The following is a 17,494-nucleotide window of genomic DNA, read 5'->3' as shown; positions in this document are numbered from 1 at the left end:
TTAGTTCCAGCCCAGGGAGTTCTCAGCAGCAACAGGGGCTGAGATAAACGCAGTGCGGCCCGAGTTGGTGTTGCTGCGGCCACTGCCATGGCTGTCACGGCCACCGGCAGCACCACCCGCCACAGCACCGTAGGTCGACGTGAAGTCGCGGCTCAGAAGAGCACCCCCCATCAGCGCCGGGCTACCCGTCTGGCGCATCTCAGATGGGTCCGTCAGAGAGTTGCTGCGGCGGTGAATGGACTGCTTCTTGCGCTTGTACCGGCGGGCAATAATGAACATGGCACCGCCGTAGGCAGCAGAGACAAAGATGGCACCAACGGCAATACCGGCTGTAACGCCACGCTGCGAGGCGGTCTGGTCACTGCTGCTGTTGTTGTTGCTGAACAGGTCACTGGAGCCGGCGGTGGTAGAAGCGGCCGAGCCACCAACGGTTCCGGAAGACGAGGAGTCAAGGGTCGAGCCGAGGAGAATGTCAATAGCCGGGTTGATCTCCTGCGACATGTTGTAGGCAAGTTGGTCCGGGTCGTTCCAGAGGGCCGCCGTGGGGATGTGCATGTCCATACGGAGCTGCTCAACCAAAGAGGTAGGATACGTGCAGATGGCAAGCATCGTAACGTAACCCAGCTGCGCAGTGGTGTCGTACGGCACAAGACGCTGCACAACACTCTTGCTCTGGTCGAAGCCACCCTGGTACGCAAGGAGCTCGGGGAGGATCTTCAGGACCTGAGCAGCAGCCTTGGGCGTCACAGCGACGAACGCGTAATTCAGACCGTAGCCGAAACCAATCTGGATTTCAGTGGTGTCCTCAGGAGCCGGGTTGTTGCTTGTATCCGGAGTGATAGCCTTGGGCAGACCGGTCGGAAGACCAGTGGCCGTGGTGGGGGCAAGACCAGTAGCCACAACCGAGCTCTGAGTGGGTTGTACAATGATCGTCGAAGGCAGCCACGACGCCGTGTTGGCAGGGGCCGTCGTGGTGGAGGAAGTCGTACTGCCACTGGTCGGCAGGCTCACGGGCTTTGACGTATGACTTTGCGTCTCCGAAGCAGATGGGACGATGTCGGTGACATTAGCACTCGCAGTGTTATTAGGGGTCGTCGTCGGGAGGATCACAGAGCTGTCGGAGACACTAGATGTGGAGTGACCAGTAGCAGTCGCAGTAGCAGACGTCTCAGTGCTATTAGGCGAAGGGGACACGATCGAGGTTGGCCCGGACGAGGGCGGGAGCGAGGTCACCGAGTGAGAGATACTTGACGTCACAGGTGGAGGCGAGGTAATGTTGCTTGTCGGCGGGACAATGCCACTGATGATGGAAGAATGGGACGAGACCGGCGGGGCGGAAGTTGAAACCGAGCCAGATGTGGCCGAAGTCAGCGGTGCACTGCTGCTAGTGGACGGGGCAACGGAACCGGACGTGGAATTCGTCGTGGGCTCATGCGTCAGAGACGACAGGAACGACGACAGAATATCGGTTGTCTTGGAGGTAGTCTTGGCGGTGCCCGTTGCTGTGGTTGACGACGACACGCCAGTACCAGCACCGGTGTGGCTAATGCCGCTCGACAGAGCGTCAGAGCTGCTCTTCGTCGAGCCGCTCTTCGTCGAGCTACTCGTCGGCGTTGGCTTGGGGTGGAGGAGACTGCTGATAGCCGAGTCCAGAGACGACAAAGGATCCACCGGGGCCGAGGACGAGTCGGACGTCTTGGTTGTCTTGGTGGACTTAGTTGCTTTGGTCGTGCCTGTCGTCGCCGACGAAGAGCCAGACGACGTGTGGGGAAACACGACAATGCCGGACGAGCTGTCAGACTCGCTGCTGGAAGAGTCGGTCGAGGCCTTCGTCGGCTTCGTAGTCGTGCCCGTGGTCTTGGCGTTGGTCGCCTTACCGGTCGACGGCGGTACGACAATGGTGCTGGTGGCTACAATGACTGTGGTCACACGGCTGTCAGACGAGGACGAGTCTCGTGCCTTGGAGCTGGTGGACGACCGCTTGCTGGTCGAGCTGAGTTCGTCGGAGCGGCTGATAGGCTGCGAGCTGGAGAAAATGTCGGACGAGGTCAGGCGTTTTGTCGTGCCCGTGCTGCTGCTGCTGGAGTCAGAGTCAGAGTCCGAGGACGGCCTGGGTAGGCCCGAGTCGATAATCGACTCCAGGATAGACGGCGCCAGGGTTGGTGGCGGCGGCGAGTGGGGGATGTGCTGTGTGCTCGTCGCGTTGACGAATGACCGCTTAACGTGGCGTGGGAAGTAGATCCGGGGCCGCTCCTCTTGCGCGCTGACGACCGAAGCGGCCGCCGCTAACGCGGCAACCAAAAACGAGCTGGTATGCATCGTTTCGGTTGTGACGAGCTGCCTCCTCTTTGCGATTCGCTAGTTGATGATTTCCTTCTTTTTTTTCTATGTTGCTGGCGAGATATTCGAGTTGCGGTTAATCAAGCCAATGTCATAAGGGACATGTATTCGTGCGGTCTTTCCAAAAAAGCGAGCGGACGATCGAGTGATCCGAGATGAGAAAAAAAGAGGCTGAAAAGCGAAACGTCTTAATCTGGATTCAGGAACGCCATGCGCGGTGATTAGTTACTGTCCTCCCAGAAACATACTCGAGTTTAAAAAGCAAATGCGTAAGATCGTTTTGAAGTGTTTGTTGCGAAAGCGCTCGAAAGGCAAGCCATCAAGAGAAAAGTTGGACAGGTGATAAGAACTCACAAATTGTCAGGGTAGGGTGATAAGCGAATGTACTTGACAAGAAAATTGTGTCTCTGTCAACGAGTATGGTCTAGAAAACAAGTGACGCTGGTCAGTGAACCGGTGGTCCCAGGGCGGCGAACGGCATAAACTGATCCCCAAATGATCGGCTGAACAGAAGATGGCACGGGACAAAATCATGGTATAATGAAATGGCGTGGGCGGAAGTTGGCCGGATTGGGGAGTGGCTTCCAGCAAATCCAAGCGGAAGAGCAGGATATAGCAGAACAGGGCAGTGATAATACGTTCGCTCCCGCTTCCCAGCCATTTCTTGGGTATTTTTTTTCCGTTGGCTTTTTCTTGGGAGACCTGTCTTTCTACCTCGTTCTTCCTCCCCTCTCTTTGTCTGACGACTCGTCGCCCCACTGGGTATATTGCAAAAATCATGCAAACAAACAAACAAACAAACAAGAACAAGAGGACTTAAAGGGGGTGTCGTTTGCATCGTTGGGGCACGGAGGAGGGTGGGCGAAGAAGGTCACTATTGCCTTAAAAGGCAGAAGAAGAGTCACGCTTGACTTACAGGGTTATTTCGTTCTCAAAGACTATGCATACGAAGGCGAAAAAAAAAAAACGCGACGTTTGCTTTCAATCAATGAAGAAGGAAAAAGGATCGTGAAAGTGCGAGAATGGCACAGAAAAGAGCGACGTGTCGAGCAAGATAGTCGACGTGTGAAAAGAGCCAAAAAAGCGACGAAAAACGAGAAGACGCAAACGATACGCTGAAAACCAAAATGAGAGAGCGTGGGTTGTTGGCAACTTGTTTGTTGATCGAAACTGGTCTTGCGAGTTTCGTCGAAGTGAGAATAGAATCCGGGTCCGCGATTGAAAAATGTCGATTTTGATGATTGGAAAAGAGCGACAGGCGTTCGGCGGTTGACCTCCGGAGGTTCCCAAGAAATAAAACGACGAAAATGCGAAAAAGAGTTTCGAGAGAATGTTTGAGAGAGCGACGGGAGAAAAGAGAAAGCACGACAGGGGAAGAGAGAGAAAAAGACACTGAAGGCTCCGAGACGGGTCGTAACAATTGTAGGCGAAGGAAAAAGGCCCAACGTCGTCATAGGAGAGGTTTATTGTCGATGTCGAAATGTCGGCGATGAGGCGGCGAGAAGGGAGGCAGAAAAGAAAAGAGCGCAGAAAAGAAAGAGAGGAAAAAGGAGACAGAAGGGGTGAAAGAGGAAAAAGCAGAATCGGAAAACAGAAACAAAAGGAGGGTGAGCAAACCAAAGAGGAAAGGGGGTGTAACGATGGGAGGAGAGGGAAGGAACAAACCAGCGGAAGGGATGGGACCAGGGGAGGAGCACCAGCGTGCAGTAAGCTGTAATCGGTTTACAGTACGTGTGTGCGTGGTGTGGGTATGGGCGAAAGGCGTGGCGCGCCACGGAGCGTGGTGCGTGCGTGGTGGGTTCCTTCCTGCAGGGAAGGGGAAGTTGGCCCTTCCAGGGGAAAACAGAAGGAACATACCGAAGCGGGTCTAGCTCGACACGAGAGAATGAAAAAAGGAGGCAGGTGTGTGTTAAGTGGGCGTGGGTGTGGAGCAAAGACTGGGCTTGCAGGGCAAGGGAAGGAAACAGGGAGCCATGGCGTGGTGGTGCACAGTCAACAAAGGCACCTTAGAAGAGACGGACGACAGGCACCCAGCACGCAGAGCCCATTACTGGCACCGTTATCCCATGCAAAAACGAAAACGGCACAAAGCAAATGAGCACGTCAACACAGCACATGTCCCAAGATTGGTAGCAGCGAGGGTAGGATGCACCTGCTTTTCAGGCGGTTAATTTCAATCTTTTTTTTTCTTTTTTTTTGTTAAACGACGGTCTCTGTTTCGGTTTCGAGAACTTCTTCCTTTTTTTGCTTCTTGTCGCGTCTGGTTCAAATCAGCTCCATATTGACAACCAACAAGAGGGTGCTCGAAAGGCAAAGCGCATTTCGTTACTATTTACGTGCCAGTTGGCCTTTTGTTCTGTTCCTGGCCCTTCCTCGTTAGTGTGGAGTTAGCAAAACGGGAACGCGTTTGGCGGGCAAGATTAGCGCTGTTTGGTCCCGTTTCTGTCTTTCCCCAGGGCGCTAAGGCGCGGCTTCAGGTACAAGAACAAGGCAAAACGGAGAGGCGAGGCGCCCAAACTTTGTCAAATGAGATTGCCTCAGTAGCCACATTAGCTTGCACCGCACTGAAGAGGGGACAAGCGGTGAATGCCCATTTGCCGCCAGCACCGACAGGGAAAGCGCGAGGAAATGAGACCTTTGACGAGTCGAAGATGCATCGACATACCTCTGGGGAATGGTAATATGGCTTACGCGGAGTACTCAACTCTAAGAACAAAGTCTACACATTAAACATGCGGCGGAGCACCTCAGACATGAAAAATCTTTAAACCCCCACAGCCCAGTCGCCGTCGCTCAGTTCATGAACAAAGAGGCGACGGAAATAAACTGAAGAAAGTGAAAGAGGATGCCTCGATGCTCCTCCGTGGACACCTGCTTGTACAAGATACTTGTAGCCCGCCATCTCAGTACGTAACATCATGCAGGCCGTACGGTGTTGAGCACGGGTTCTTTCATGACCAAGACCAAGTACTCTGGCAGGGGATGGAACAAAGAACTGGGCAATAAAAAAACGAAAAGTGGGGATCAAATAATTACAGGGGTATTACGGGGCTTCCTCCAGCCCATTTCAGCCAAATGGCCAATAGGGACGCGGAATGTGGGTCCCAGCTCAGGCACGCCCTGTTCACCTCGCCTCCGATTATTGGTCCATCTGGAAGAGAGACCGCCGTGCGTGCAAGGCAGTGGCAGAGTGCTCAGCAAGTTGCCAGTCGCCCAGTCTCCAACGTGTCATACTCCGTGGCTTGAGGCTTCGTCGCCATACGAAGAGGAGCGCTGATGCAACCCTCTCTCGCTCTGTACGACAAAGTCGGAAGACCGCTGTAGCTTCTTTCAGCGCGCTGTTGGCTACGACGTAAGTACGCAGTAGGCTCCTTCTGGTTTGTCCTAATGGCTCTGCGCCCATAAAATCGTTCTAATTTGCAGGGACCGGGAGCATCCCCTGCTAAGTCATGGCTCTTCTTTCCCGATCCGGAAAGGATTGGTTTCATAACAAAAGCTGCTGGAGGGGAAGGAGGGAGAGCGCAGAGACATGGCAAGTACGACCAAGACGGAGACCGCGAAATGTGAAAGCTTGGGTGTGGGCAAGCGATGGTAGGCAAAGACCTGGTCTAGGCCCGTAGATAGGCGTTTTTTGGCCGTTTTTGTGCTGTTTGCTCACTGAAGGAAGTGATCCTCGGGGCGACGATCCCCTTATCGGACAGGGGACAAGCGGCAGAGCATAAACACACGCGTCGTATTACTACTTCGTAAGATACATACGATGCAATAATACCGTGTCGATTTGCACCAGGGGAGTGGCTCAACCAATGACAATCCTCCTGGACGCACTGTGCATTTGCTTTCGTTTCCTGTTCCTTCCCATGTTGCCAAGCATCGTCGAGAGTCAAAACGAAACAAACAGAGCAAGGAGAGAAGAGCCAAAGCAAGGGAAAGCCGATATGGAAGTACTCCGCAGACCGCTGCGCCGTGGTTCTTGTCGTCCTCTCATTTTGTTCCTTTTCGTGTTCTTTTCTGTGTTTTGCTGGCCGACCTGCATCCAACGAATGGCTACGCTTCCCATCCTCTATCGTCGGCCGCCGGGTGTGTTGCACACTGCAATTAATGCGTGGCATTGGGTGGCTGACTGGCTGACTGGTGTTTTACTTGTCTCGGTATCAGTCGCGTATTCTTGAATTTGGTGTCGGGTCTCTTTGCACCGGGACGAAGAAATTCGTCGGGCTGCACCTGGTGCGAGACGCAGCCTGGGGCAGGCAGGCTCGAGTACACTACTCCTGTGGGATACCGATGGCACCTGTCTGCAATACGAGAAAAGTCAGAAACGCTGCTAAGCCGCTTGGAGGACTGCAGAACGCAGCTAAAACTTTTGCAGCCGAAAGCCTCAATGGAAAGCATAGCAAAGCAGAAAAAACGGGCCAAAACGGTGCCCACGGAGTCTTCAGGAACTCTATTCCATTCCTTCAGCGCGTAGTATCAGCGTATCAGTCGTATTTTCCTGTCTCGCGCCAGCCTTGTACTAACCTGCAAAGGATCGGCAGGCACCCGGTCCATCGTTCTGACCAGCGAGCTGCAGAAAAGAAATGGAACAAGCAGAAAAGGTAGGATACATTCAGGGGACATAGGCAAGGACGGCCAGCAAAAGCGAAGGAATAAAGTAACATCGTGAACTTGAAAGTACGACATAAAGAGCCTCACAGTTTCCAGCCGGAGTCCGTTGTAATGTGTACATGTACGGAGTACATGTACGAGGCATGTAAGATATGCTGGCAAAAGGACCCAACGTCGGGAAATAAGTCTCATCTGCCAAGGATTTCCCCAATCCGACGTTGGACTGTAGACAGCCCAAAAATATCAAAACTACGGGAGGGTTAAGGGGAGGCTAGGGTAGGAATGGGAATAGGAAATAAAAGTGGCCGTCCCGCCGTGATGAGTGCCGGCTGTTGCATGCTTTTGTTTTTAATTTCCTGTGCAGAAACGCACGTAAAAGCGAGAGGAGCGAGGCGTCAAGAAATTTGCAAAGCACACCTTGTGTACGTAAGTAATGCAAGTAAAATGCATGGCGCCCTTGTCTAAAAGGCCGGTCATGTGCATGCCCAGTAGAACACACTCTCATGTGGCGTCCGGCATGCAAAACACGTTTGAAAATCGACCTATTTCGGAGGCTTTTTTTATTGAACAAAGACGGCCAAGTACGGAAAGCACGAAGTTGAGGAATAAAAACATGGCTCGACCTGTCAAGATTTGAAGGTTCCTCCGTGGCCGAGGAGACGCCGTCAACGTGTCAACCAAGAGGGAAAGAAAAACGACCGGCACACCACTCGGAAATCCGGATGAGGGACGATGAGATGTTGGCATGGGCTCGAATATTCCCGATACCACGACAGTTGTCGTCACTCTCAGACTCTCGCACTTGGAGACTTCCAACGGGAGCAAAGAACAAATTAATTTATGGAAATTCCAGTCGGAAAATGCCTTGAGGAATGAATGTGCTCGAATCCACCCACACAAGCCTTCCGATTTTCGATGTGGCTTTGTTTCACGATTCGAGAAAGGGAACCAAAATGTCGGTCGCGGGGGATGGCCTTCGCCACGAAGGGGATAAAGAAAGAAGGGCCGCCTTAGGAGAATGGCCAGATGGTAGAGACTTCTGTCACGTCGTCAGCCTGCGTTAGAACGTTTCGGCGCGCAAAGGAACCTTATTTGGCTTGTGCTTGTCCATTCTTTTGAAATCTTCTTGGCCGCTCTGTTCTGTTTTTTGGCTGTTTTCTCCCCTTTTTTCGTACTGTATTTTTATTTTATTTCATTTTTTTTATTTTTCATTTGTATTCAACCCAAAACTGCAAATCTCATCACGCACGACAGCCAGTACTCGTTTCTTTTGTCGTGGGTTGCACTGGATAGGGCACTCGATGACGCGGCTTGCATCTTCGATAGCCGACATCACGCCAAGTCAAGGCCACTTCATCGCTGCCTTGCCGGCCCGAGAAGAGGATGTGAAATGGTAGATAACATGAACGATTGGTTTGGAGTGTGGTTGTGAGTGCTTTTGCGACGCCTTTCGATTTCTCGCCTCGGGTTCTTTTTGCCTCACTGAATCTCCCTTCCAGGATCCCTTGCGTCCATGCCTCCTTGCAAATGTTGCCTTGTCACCAATCGCAAGCGTCCCGTGGACTTGAGACAACACATTAACCAACATACACATACACATGGTGCCAATGAAGGGATATGGTGCGGTTTTGAATTCATTCCTTTCTGCCGATACCCGGCGCGACGTACGGCGCACAAGTCATGGGGGTTGTAAACATGTCTTTCCGGAGCAGTCTTTCCACAGGCAAGATGTGAGTGAGCAGAGCCGTTTGGTGGGCTCCGTGACTCGGAATCCTCCCTACATCGGAACAGTTGCGTATCGCTGCCTCCCTTCGGTGCCCTCGTGATCCTTCGGAACTCTTTGGCCTGCGGTGTGGTGGTACGGGTATGTGATTTTGTGTGACTGTAAGAGCATGACTGGAAGAAATGTAAAGGAGAGGCAGGGCAAACGGCGTTCCCGTCTTATCTATGTGTATGCCAGTTTCAATGTCTGCTTTCACACTGAGCCTTGTGTGTGTTCGTGTCCGATTCTTGGTTCGTCCTATCGCTGTCTCGTCCTGAGACAGAACGCACCTCTAAAAAATTCCTTGTTGACATAGATGTTATGAACCGGGGCATTCGGTGTGTCCAAGTGGACAGCACAGGACATCTCGGACGCGTTTCCTTGTTTCATCCACATTGAGGAGGAAGGGGTTGGATGGAAGACGACAACGCGAACAACAGCATACTCAGTACATGATGACAGGCCCCTTACCGAGTCCAGCATATGTGGGAAATGCGAGTGCTTATCGTCCTTCTGTTTGATGTTTGTTTCTCAAAATAATGGCGTGAAACGAAACGGCACGGGTGAGGTTGGAGGAAACGGGAGAGAGGGGAGAGAGGGAAGCCAGGCCGAGCTACATCAGAATAGTGAACGGCTGACGAAATGCCAGCCAGTATCCCGTATGCTCCATGAATCGCACTGGGCGTGTGCTGCAAAGGCAGCTGCTCGGCAGCGTATCTGTCGTCCCGTGGCTCTCTATGTGGGTGATGAACGTCATCTGGACAAGGTGACATCCGGGAGGCAGATGCACGGGTCCCCGTACATTTTATCGTCATATACATCTCATATGGTTTTGACGACTGCATAGACGATGGTGTGCTTATTTGCGACAGTGCATATGGAAATTAAAGACAACCAAGATATCGAGACGAGGGAGACTGGCTGCAGTTTGAGCAGCAACGACCAAGTCGCAGTCGACTGGTTGGATGGGAAACATATATTAAAAGACGGCTCGAGCTTGGTCCCTACCACCTACAGCCGCTCAAATCTGGCAACCCTTTTTGTTCAATCTTGTCCATTTCTGGTCATTTGTGCTCTTTTTATTTGTCGTTCTGTCTTTTGCCTTGCCCTACCCGCCCGAGCGTAGCATTGAATAGATTGCAATACTTTACCCGTTATTGCTCCCTTGAAAATGCAACATACGGGACAAAAAAGGGACAGCACCAACGCAGAGTGACGAGATGTGCATGCAGCAACCGTTTGATGGGTGCAATCTATACTGCGCTGGGCGTTTTGTACTGTTTGAAGGGGGGATGTGCACAATACGAAGCTCAGTGAAGCTTACGCTCCGTCGAGATCCCTGGTGGCATGTTTGACGATGCTGTCGAAAACACTGGTTGTCGTCCGCGAATGGATGCTGGGCCACTAGCACCGAAGGTTGTTATTGACTCGAGATAGGTGCAGCTACTTTCCAGGACAGTATTGAATGCGCCAACACAGTGAGAAGGCCAATGCGCAATGTTGGTGGTCGTCGTCGCTCAGATAATTACAACGCCCAAGCCTCGTCGTAGACCAGGAGGTTTTGTGTGTCTTGAAGATCACGGACATTCTTGAAACAGGCTTCGCGAGGCGAGTATCATGAAGCAGGACGGTCATGTCGTGCGTCGTTGGATTGTTTTTCACGTGGTTGGGAGAACGTAGAACTTGCGCTTATTTTTACCCGTGTGAACTTGAGGCTCAATATTGTGTGGGTAGAGTACTCCTGATGCTGGTTTAACGCGTTGATATCATTTCGAAGTGAGGGTTGTTATGCAGCAGGTGTTATGCAGTCTTTTAATGGTACGACAATCTTATAAATTTTTATTTTTATTTTTATTTTAATTCGCAAAGTTATTTTTACTATTGTTTGCCATCCGACTTTCGACAGTCAGTTCATGTTCAACCATACACACGTATATTTCCACTCAAAGAGGAACACATTAAAATGGACACACAACAAGAGATTCCGATAATATCATGAAAGCAAGGCCAGAGGAGAGTGAAATTGGCTATGGTGGTGGTGTAGAGTGATATCAGAATATCATCAAGTAAGCAACGAAAATTGAACACATTCCCGTTCCTGAATTCGCATGCCGTGCATCAGTTCTGGCCAAGACGAGATTTGGCATTGTGTAAGGAGACGCACATATTTTTTATTCATCTGAGATAAGTCGTTCGTGGCGGCAAGGCGATAAAGAGATTTGGGTGACAAGGAGTCTCCTAGACACAGGAAAGAGTAAAACACAACTACGAATGGAAGAAGACAAACACGACGAGAAAAACGAAGGGCTACGTCCTCAACCCAGTATCTCCACTAACCGTCTGGACGAGACGTGGGCATCTACTTATTCTCATCACTCGCCATTATTTCAAGTCTTCTATCATAGACGGGAGCATGGTGCTTTTGTTGGTGGTGCTATCGGGTCCCGATGAACCCTTGTACCGTCTGGTCACCTTTGAGCTCATTTCGGCCCTTTCTGTCGTTCTTGTATCTCTTGAAACAACGAGACAGGACAAGTTCGGATGGTAGAGACTGCAAGAGTCATAATCAATACAACAACGGAAACACAGAAAGCTGGGCACCATGTGACACGATACAGACTAGTCCCTGCGACGGGAGGACGGTGACTGGAGGATCGGAGTCTCGCAAGGTCTCCTTTTATGGCAGCCTCCTCGTCTTTCTCGCACCAGCTACCAATGCTCATATGTGGGCTGCTCGTGAAATGGTACGCGCTGGATACCGTGATCTATCTATGCTGTGCACCTCGATCTCTGTGAACGGGGACACCACATAAAACTTATATACCAATTACCGGTACTTGGAATTGCTGGCCCAATAAGAGGAGATGACGTAGCACATTGTATGGATTTGTGAATATTTTGTACTTAGGACTGGCTTATCTGGCTGATGGCCCTCAAGGAGCAACGCAACTGTTGCGTTGTGTAGACAATGACGGCCGTTACCACATGAGTATGAGATACTGCGTAAATACAAGCATGCATATTCAAAAACACAATTAGTGTCTTGAAGCTTGAGTGTTTGCTATGTGGGATAGACGTTCGGCCGGTAATATCATGGGCGGTTGCATGGCTTATGTCCAGTCTGTGTCTGTCCGATATGCTCACCGATTGTTGTACAAGACACGAGCCGTCCACTCACTCGGCCGTTCGAATGCCACGAGAGGAGCGGCTGTCTCTCCAGCTGGAAGACGGAGAACTACAGGTGCAACAAAAATAAAACAAATGCACGACCCACGCGAGTCAAACGAGATATCCTCCCGGAGTCGTTTTGTCGCCTTCGGTTTCATGTATCTGGGAGTTTCTTGTTTATGCGGGATGGCGAATGTTTCGCTCCCGCCTCAACTAACAACTCATCAACTTTCCGGCTGCCCCGAATTGTCGACGATGACAGGAACCGCCTGTCCCGCTTACAATGCCGTCCGTTCACTTTTCAGAGTCTCCTAGGACGGTGGACAGACAAAACCTGGGCTTTATTGTCGTACTGGTCTCCTGGACTGGCCTAGCAAGACCAGCTACTTGTTTAGCTGCAGATATAAAAGAGGCAACAACATACAAATTTGAGTGTGATGTACGTTCTATTTTTTTATAGACTACCAATGATACCAAATAATAACACAAAAGCTGGTACAGGACATAAAGTAGTAAGAAGCGCCGTAGGTAGCAAATGGACAAACAGAAAGCCTAAACGACTGAACGAATGCATCACGTTCAAACACTCCTTCGTTCCCCAGCTGTTCCCTTTTGCTAGGCCTAACCGAACGTAGCAACTGTGATAGGAGACCAGAGAGGGATCACAGAAAGAAAAGGTAAGTGTTCGTAGACAAGACAACCGACAAGATGAGATGCCAAAGTGCCTTGAGACAGGGACATGGGAGACGCATAAGGACGGGGTGGGATCACAGAGGCATTTTGCCCGTGAGATGTGATACTGAAATTCACTCATGTGTATGTGCTGTTTTTATGTTAATTCACTACGGTATTTCTGGCAAGCAGAATCTCGACGATCATCCTCGGCGAGGTCTGCAACCTCTTCGTCTCCCGCCCAGCTCCTTCGGTGCGGGACGATAAACCGTTACGCGCGCTTATGTCGAGAGCAAACATTGTCCTGGCAAATCGAAACGAAGCATCTTGGAGTTTGAAACATACAGAACATAGGAAATGGTCCAATAAAGGGTACAGAAACGACAGCTTAGAGGGGCAAGGAGCTGACCTCACGACGTCGGAATTGACGCGGACGCCGGGGTTTTCCACCGCCATGGACATTTATGTGCTCTGCTTTTTTATGTTCGATTTGTTCTCTACTGAATTCTCTGACTGCTGTCTTTAACCCATTTGCAATGACCTACAATGAGGTGCAGTAGCACTCGTAAGGGCCCCCGAGGCCGCCAGCGTCAATATCGTATCATGGGCTTACTTCTACTCGTTGATATGAGAGTTTGAACGGACGTTAGTTTCATCCTTTGACAAAGATCAGAGATTCACGAGCATGGAAAAGCAAGTACAGGGAAACGTGATGGATTACAGACTTGATGTCACAACCGAAGAGCGAAACGTTAGCGAGCAGTCAAGGCAAGGGGATGTGGAGTTGTGACAATGAAGAGCTGGTTGCCCGTGGCCAATTCGGTTATGCAATATGCACACTCAGCCTCGTACTCCACAAGCTGAGAAGAAGCCATAAGACTGGGACAGCGAATAGGGGCTCTTCCAGGCCTTCCAAGTGGTCAATAGTGGCACTGGCGGTGAGAGGCCACGCTCGCATGCGGCAACGGCATGTGCAGACGTGCAAGAAAATCGGAAAGAAAGAAATAAAACGAAAGAAGAAAACCATAACGACTAGGCAACAATAGCAACCGAGCGGACTCACATACCGGCCGAGCTTCTGAGACCCCGACACGCCCGCGTCAGACTTTTTTGGGGCCGTGACTCGAAAGCTGTCTAGACTTGTACGTACGTTGTCCTGTCATGAGCTTGTCGTTGGCTAGTCCTGGATCTGTCAGATTCACTGTAATACCGCCTATCTGGTCTCGGCTCGCATCTTTGTGTTCTTGTACGTCGTATGTCGTGGTTAAAATGAGGGCGAGTCTTCGGACGGACCCCCGGCAGGTTCACGGTGCACAGATCTGAGCCTGCGCTCTGTCTCTGTTGACATGCATTTGTTTGTCCCACGATGGCCATCGGCTGGGACACGCACGTATGAGGCCATGCAGGAAGCAGGGAGAGACAGAGGGTGACGAAAGACGACCAAAGAGCCACGGATGAGTATGGAAGAGAATGGCCTTGGAATAGATACCCAGAAACGGCCAGAAACCCGCGAATATACAGGATGAGAAAGCAATAAAAATACTCAAAAAATACACAAAATGAACCGCAACATCAAGCAACATGCAGGGGCCACACAGAATGGTCATTGCCAAGCTGCCTCTGTTCCCGTAGTCCATGCCCAGCGTAAACGGATCGTTGCTTCACGCGATACGTTCACGGCCGCGATACAGGGCACCGAATCGTGGCCTAGAGTCGTTTTTACCGCTGTCATGTTCGTGTTGTTTGGGTTTGAAAATTCACTTGAGAATTGACGTCGGTAGAAAACGGCTTACATAATACGAGTAACGTGCGAGGCAGTGCGGCTTGCGAAACCGCCGCGTGTGTTCCCCTCCCCCGCCATCACATCATACCTGCTCCACCGGTCTCAGGCCTTGTAAGCTCGGCGTTTCTGGCGATTGGATTGACGAGAACGAGGAACAGGAAGAACAAAGCTCGGAAAGAGCCTCCCCGCTGGACTACGGGCGTGCTCTCGGCGGTGTTTGATGCCGCTCATCGACACCATCCTGTAATACATCTTTCACTTGCCCGTTTGTTCTTGCTGTTTGCTTGTGCCTTGCCTGTCCCCGTAGGTGCGTTCGCGTCCCCATTGGGAAGGCCCCACCACATGGAAGGTACCTTTGCTCCTGCCAGTCTCCTGAGCTCCGCAGTCACCAATCATCAAGTTTTTTCTCGTCTTTTCTGTCGTCTTATGTCCCGGTCTAGAGCTTCTACATAGTTTTTGTTTCTTCGTTGCCTATCGCCGATTCCGTTCGTTCTTCATGTCTCAGTCGCCAACCCATACATCACCGTACATGTACATCCGTCCTGAACCAGGTCTCTTGCAAGCTGGAGAGGATACAAGATACATCGCCTCGTAGGTGCCATTTGTGACATTTGTTGTAGACATGTACCGCTTTCATGGCAGGAGCTCCTCTGCATTGGTATCCACTTCTCACTGCGCCTGTCCTCGGTTACGTACCCTGTACAAGCCAAGCAACATAGTATCTTGCACTGTTCGCACGCATGGATCGACCTTCCCCCTGTAGTTCATACCTTCCGCGCCTTCGGTGTCTGCACGGGAGTAGTACCTTCCTGTTCATCTTGTACCTGCACCTCCTTCCCTCTGTAACTGCTTTGCTTCTCTTGCCGCCTTTGCTTTCCCACTTTCCCATCTCTCCTGTCGCTCCTCCCTTGGCCAGCCGGCCGCCCGTCCTTCGCCGTGTTTTGTCAATAAATACGCCGTCCGCCCCCCTCCGCCCCTCCCCTCTCACCAGAGCTAGTCCTCTTATTTCCTCTCTTCAACACCAACGCAGAACAAGTCCTAAGCTTCCCGCACCTTAGCCTCCACGCCAGAAAATAACGTTTTTTGCTCTTTGTAAGTCTCCCGATAGCTTGGGTGCTGCTCCTGTTGAGACTGCCTGCCGGTGCTCTTTTGTGTGTCCTGTTCCACCCCTCCGCCACCGTCTACCGTCGTCCCGAGCGCCCCGACTAAGCTCCTTTCCCCCGTTCCAATGCACTGTCGTACCGCCCCTCTTATAAAACGCAGAGCTTTCCTCATCTTCCTCTCCACCCCGAGTTTCCCTCTTCTCCCTGCTTCTCTGCTTCTTCCCTCGTCTCTCAATGGCACCTCTTCGACTGGCTCGTACCTTTACCGCACTGACAGCTCCAGCTAACCAAAGCTTCCTCTCCCGTCGCAACACCAGCTTCTTCCACTCTACCGCTTTCAACATGGGTGTCACCAAGACCACGCACCAGGAGGGCACTGGCGCCACCCCCAAGGTTGGCGACCGTGTTACTATTGAGTACACCGGCTACCTCAAGGACACCTCCAAGCCCGACAACAAGGGCAACAAGTATGTGAATCCTGATTACGCCAGTGCTAGCTTGCTGGTCAAGCTACTCTTCATGTCTTATTTCTTTTTATTGTTTATGCTCTCCGTGCTAACCAGATTCTCAACAGGTTCGACAGCTCCGTCGGACGTGGTGACTTTGTCACCGCCATCGGTGTCGGCCAAGTCATCAAGGGCTGGGATGAGGGTGTCGTCCAGATGAAGGTTGGCGAGAAGGCCACCCTGGACATCACCAGCGACTACGGCTACGGTGCTCGGTAAGACGCTCAAAACTCCCCAAACAACCAGTTCAATGAGCTCTCTCGCTTTCTGTCGCTCTCGATACTAACAAAGCTGTCATAGCGGCTTCCCTGGCCACATCCCGGCCAACTCTGACCTCATCTTGTATGTTCCACCCACCCTTCCAACCTGCGTTTAACCTTTTGCACTTGCTATTGGTAGTCAACAATTGGACTAACACCCTTTGCAGCGACGTCCTCCTGAAGAAGATCAACTAAGCGAACGTGTCAGATCAATCCGACAGGGCTAACAGACAATAAACAAAAAGACAAAACCACAAAAAAATTGTGTCTCACATAAATAAAAAATCTACACCCCGGAGAACCGAAATGGTTGCTTAGACGGGGGAGAAGGGGAACGAGGCGGTAGAATACCGACCATCTGTTCCATGGGTTATGTTTCTGAATTTCATAGGACTCGCCATATGTGCGACTGTCAAGTCCCGGATGTTGAAATGGCCGCCAATAAATGGCGTTGCCCCAATACCAAAGTGTTTGCCCTTGAATTCCTGCAAAGTGACGCAATTCACGTGATATCGTGTCGCAGAGAACTCGCCACTCGTTGCATCACCTCTGCTTTCTTGAGCTTTGGTCGCTCATCTGCGCATTATCTGCCTGCATGTCTTCCCACCAGCCTGTGGTTTCCCGCTTGCTTTCTGCTGCAGAAAGAGTTGTATTCTTAAAGACCTAAAGGTCCTTTGTTCCGCTCTTTGTGTCGACACGTCGTAACGAAGAACGGAGTAGAACATTGTAGTATTCTAGGCAGAAAGTGGGGCAGACGGAGGGCAACAAAGGCCCGCCTTGCCCACTAAGCAGGCCGGCCAGGCCTCCCGGTCGACTACAGCAGCTTTAACACCTGTAGGATGCCAATGCCTGGCCTGGTTGCCGCGATGGAAACAGGAGGAAACTGCGAAACAGCGGGGCTGCATTCACAGGCAGGCGAGAGCTGCCTGGGTGGGGCAGCACTGTGTCGTTCCTTCTTTCCTCTGTTTTGTAAGGCGTTCTGCCAATCTAGGACACCCATTGGCTCTGTTCTCGGCGTTATGTTACAAGAGCCAGGACGATCTCGGTGCTATGACCCATCATTGTCTGGAGGACTGTCTGCTACAGAAGTTGGCACCTGCCAGCTGGCTATCTTCAACGTTTCTTGAGGCTTCTTGCCGGTGGACGAATTCTTTTATTTTGTCTTCCGTGCCCACGGTGCCTTCCCGGAGTAATCATTGTCCCAGGCCATGCCTTCCCTCGAAGAGTTGTTTCGCATTGACAAGGAAAGAGCTGCTGGTCGGCCTGTTCACTCGAGTGAGTCGCAGGGCGTAATA

General features: G+C 51.4%; 2 protein-coding genes across 2 annotated transcripts; one reads left to right on the top strand and one right to left on the bottom strand.

The window, feature by feature from the left end:
• Positions 1 to 2,319, bottom strand: SPBR_02423 (uncharacterized protein; the record flags this gene model as incomplete). Its single annotated transcript, XM_040760726.1, has 1 exon — positions 1 to 2,319. The coding sequence occupies one exon, from the start codon at positions 2,317 to 2,319 to the stop codon at positions 1 to 3; it is 2,319 nt and encodes a 772-aa protein (XP_040621031.1).
• Positions 2,320 to 15,775: 13,456 nt separating this feature from the next.
• On the top strand, positions 15,776 to 16,394 carry SPBR_03261 (FK506-binding protein 1; the record flags this gene model as incomplete). The annotated part of the gene is made up of 4 exons (XM_040761564.1): positions 15,776 to 15,900; positions 16,008 to 16,154; positions 16,240 to 16,281; positions 16,367 to 16,394. 4 exons carry the CDS (start codon positions 15,776 to 15,778, stop codon positions 16,392 to 16,394), a joined length of 342 nt encoding a protein of 113 aa, XP_040621030.1.
• Positions 16,395 to 17,494: the final 1,100 nt, after the last annotated feature.

This window comes from Sporothrix brasiliensis, assembly GCF_000820605.1.
Source record: "Sporothrix brasiliensis 5110 chromosome Unknown Cont17, whole genome shotgun sequence".
In the NCBI taxonomy this organism is placed as follows: Eukaryota; Fungi; Ascomycota; class Sordariomycetes; order Ophiostomatales; family Ophiostomataceae; genus Sporothrix; species Sporothrix brasiliensis.
Note: the sequence above shows the minus strand (reverse complement) of the source record. Positions and strands in the feature narration are given on the sequence as shown.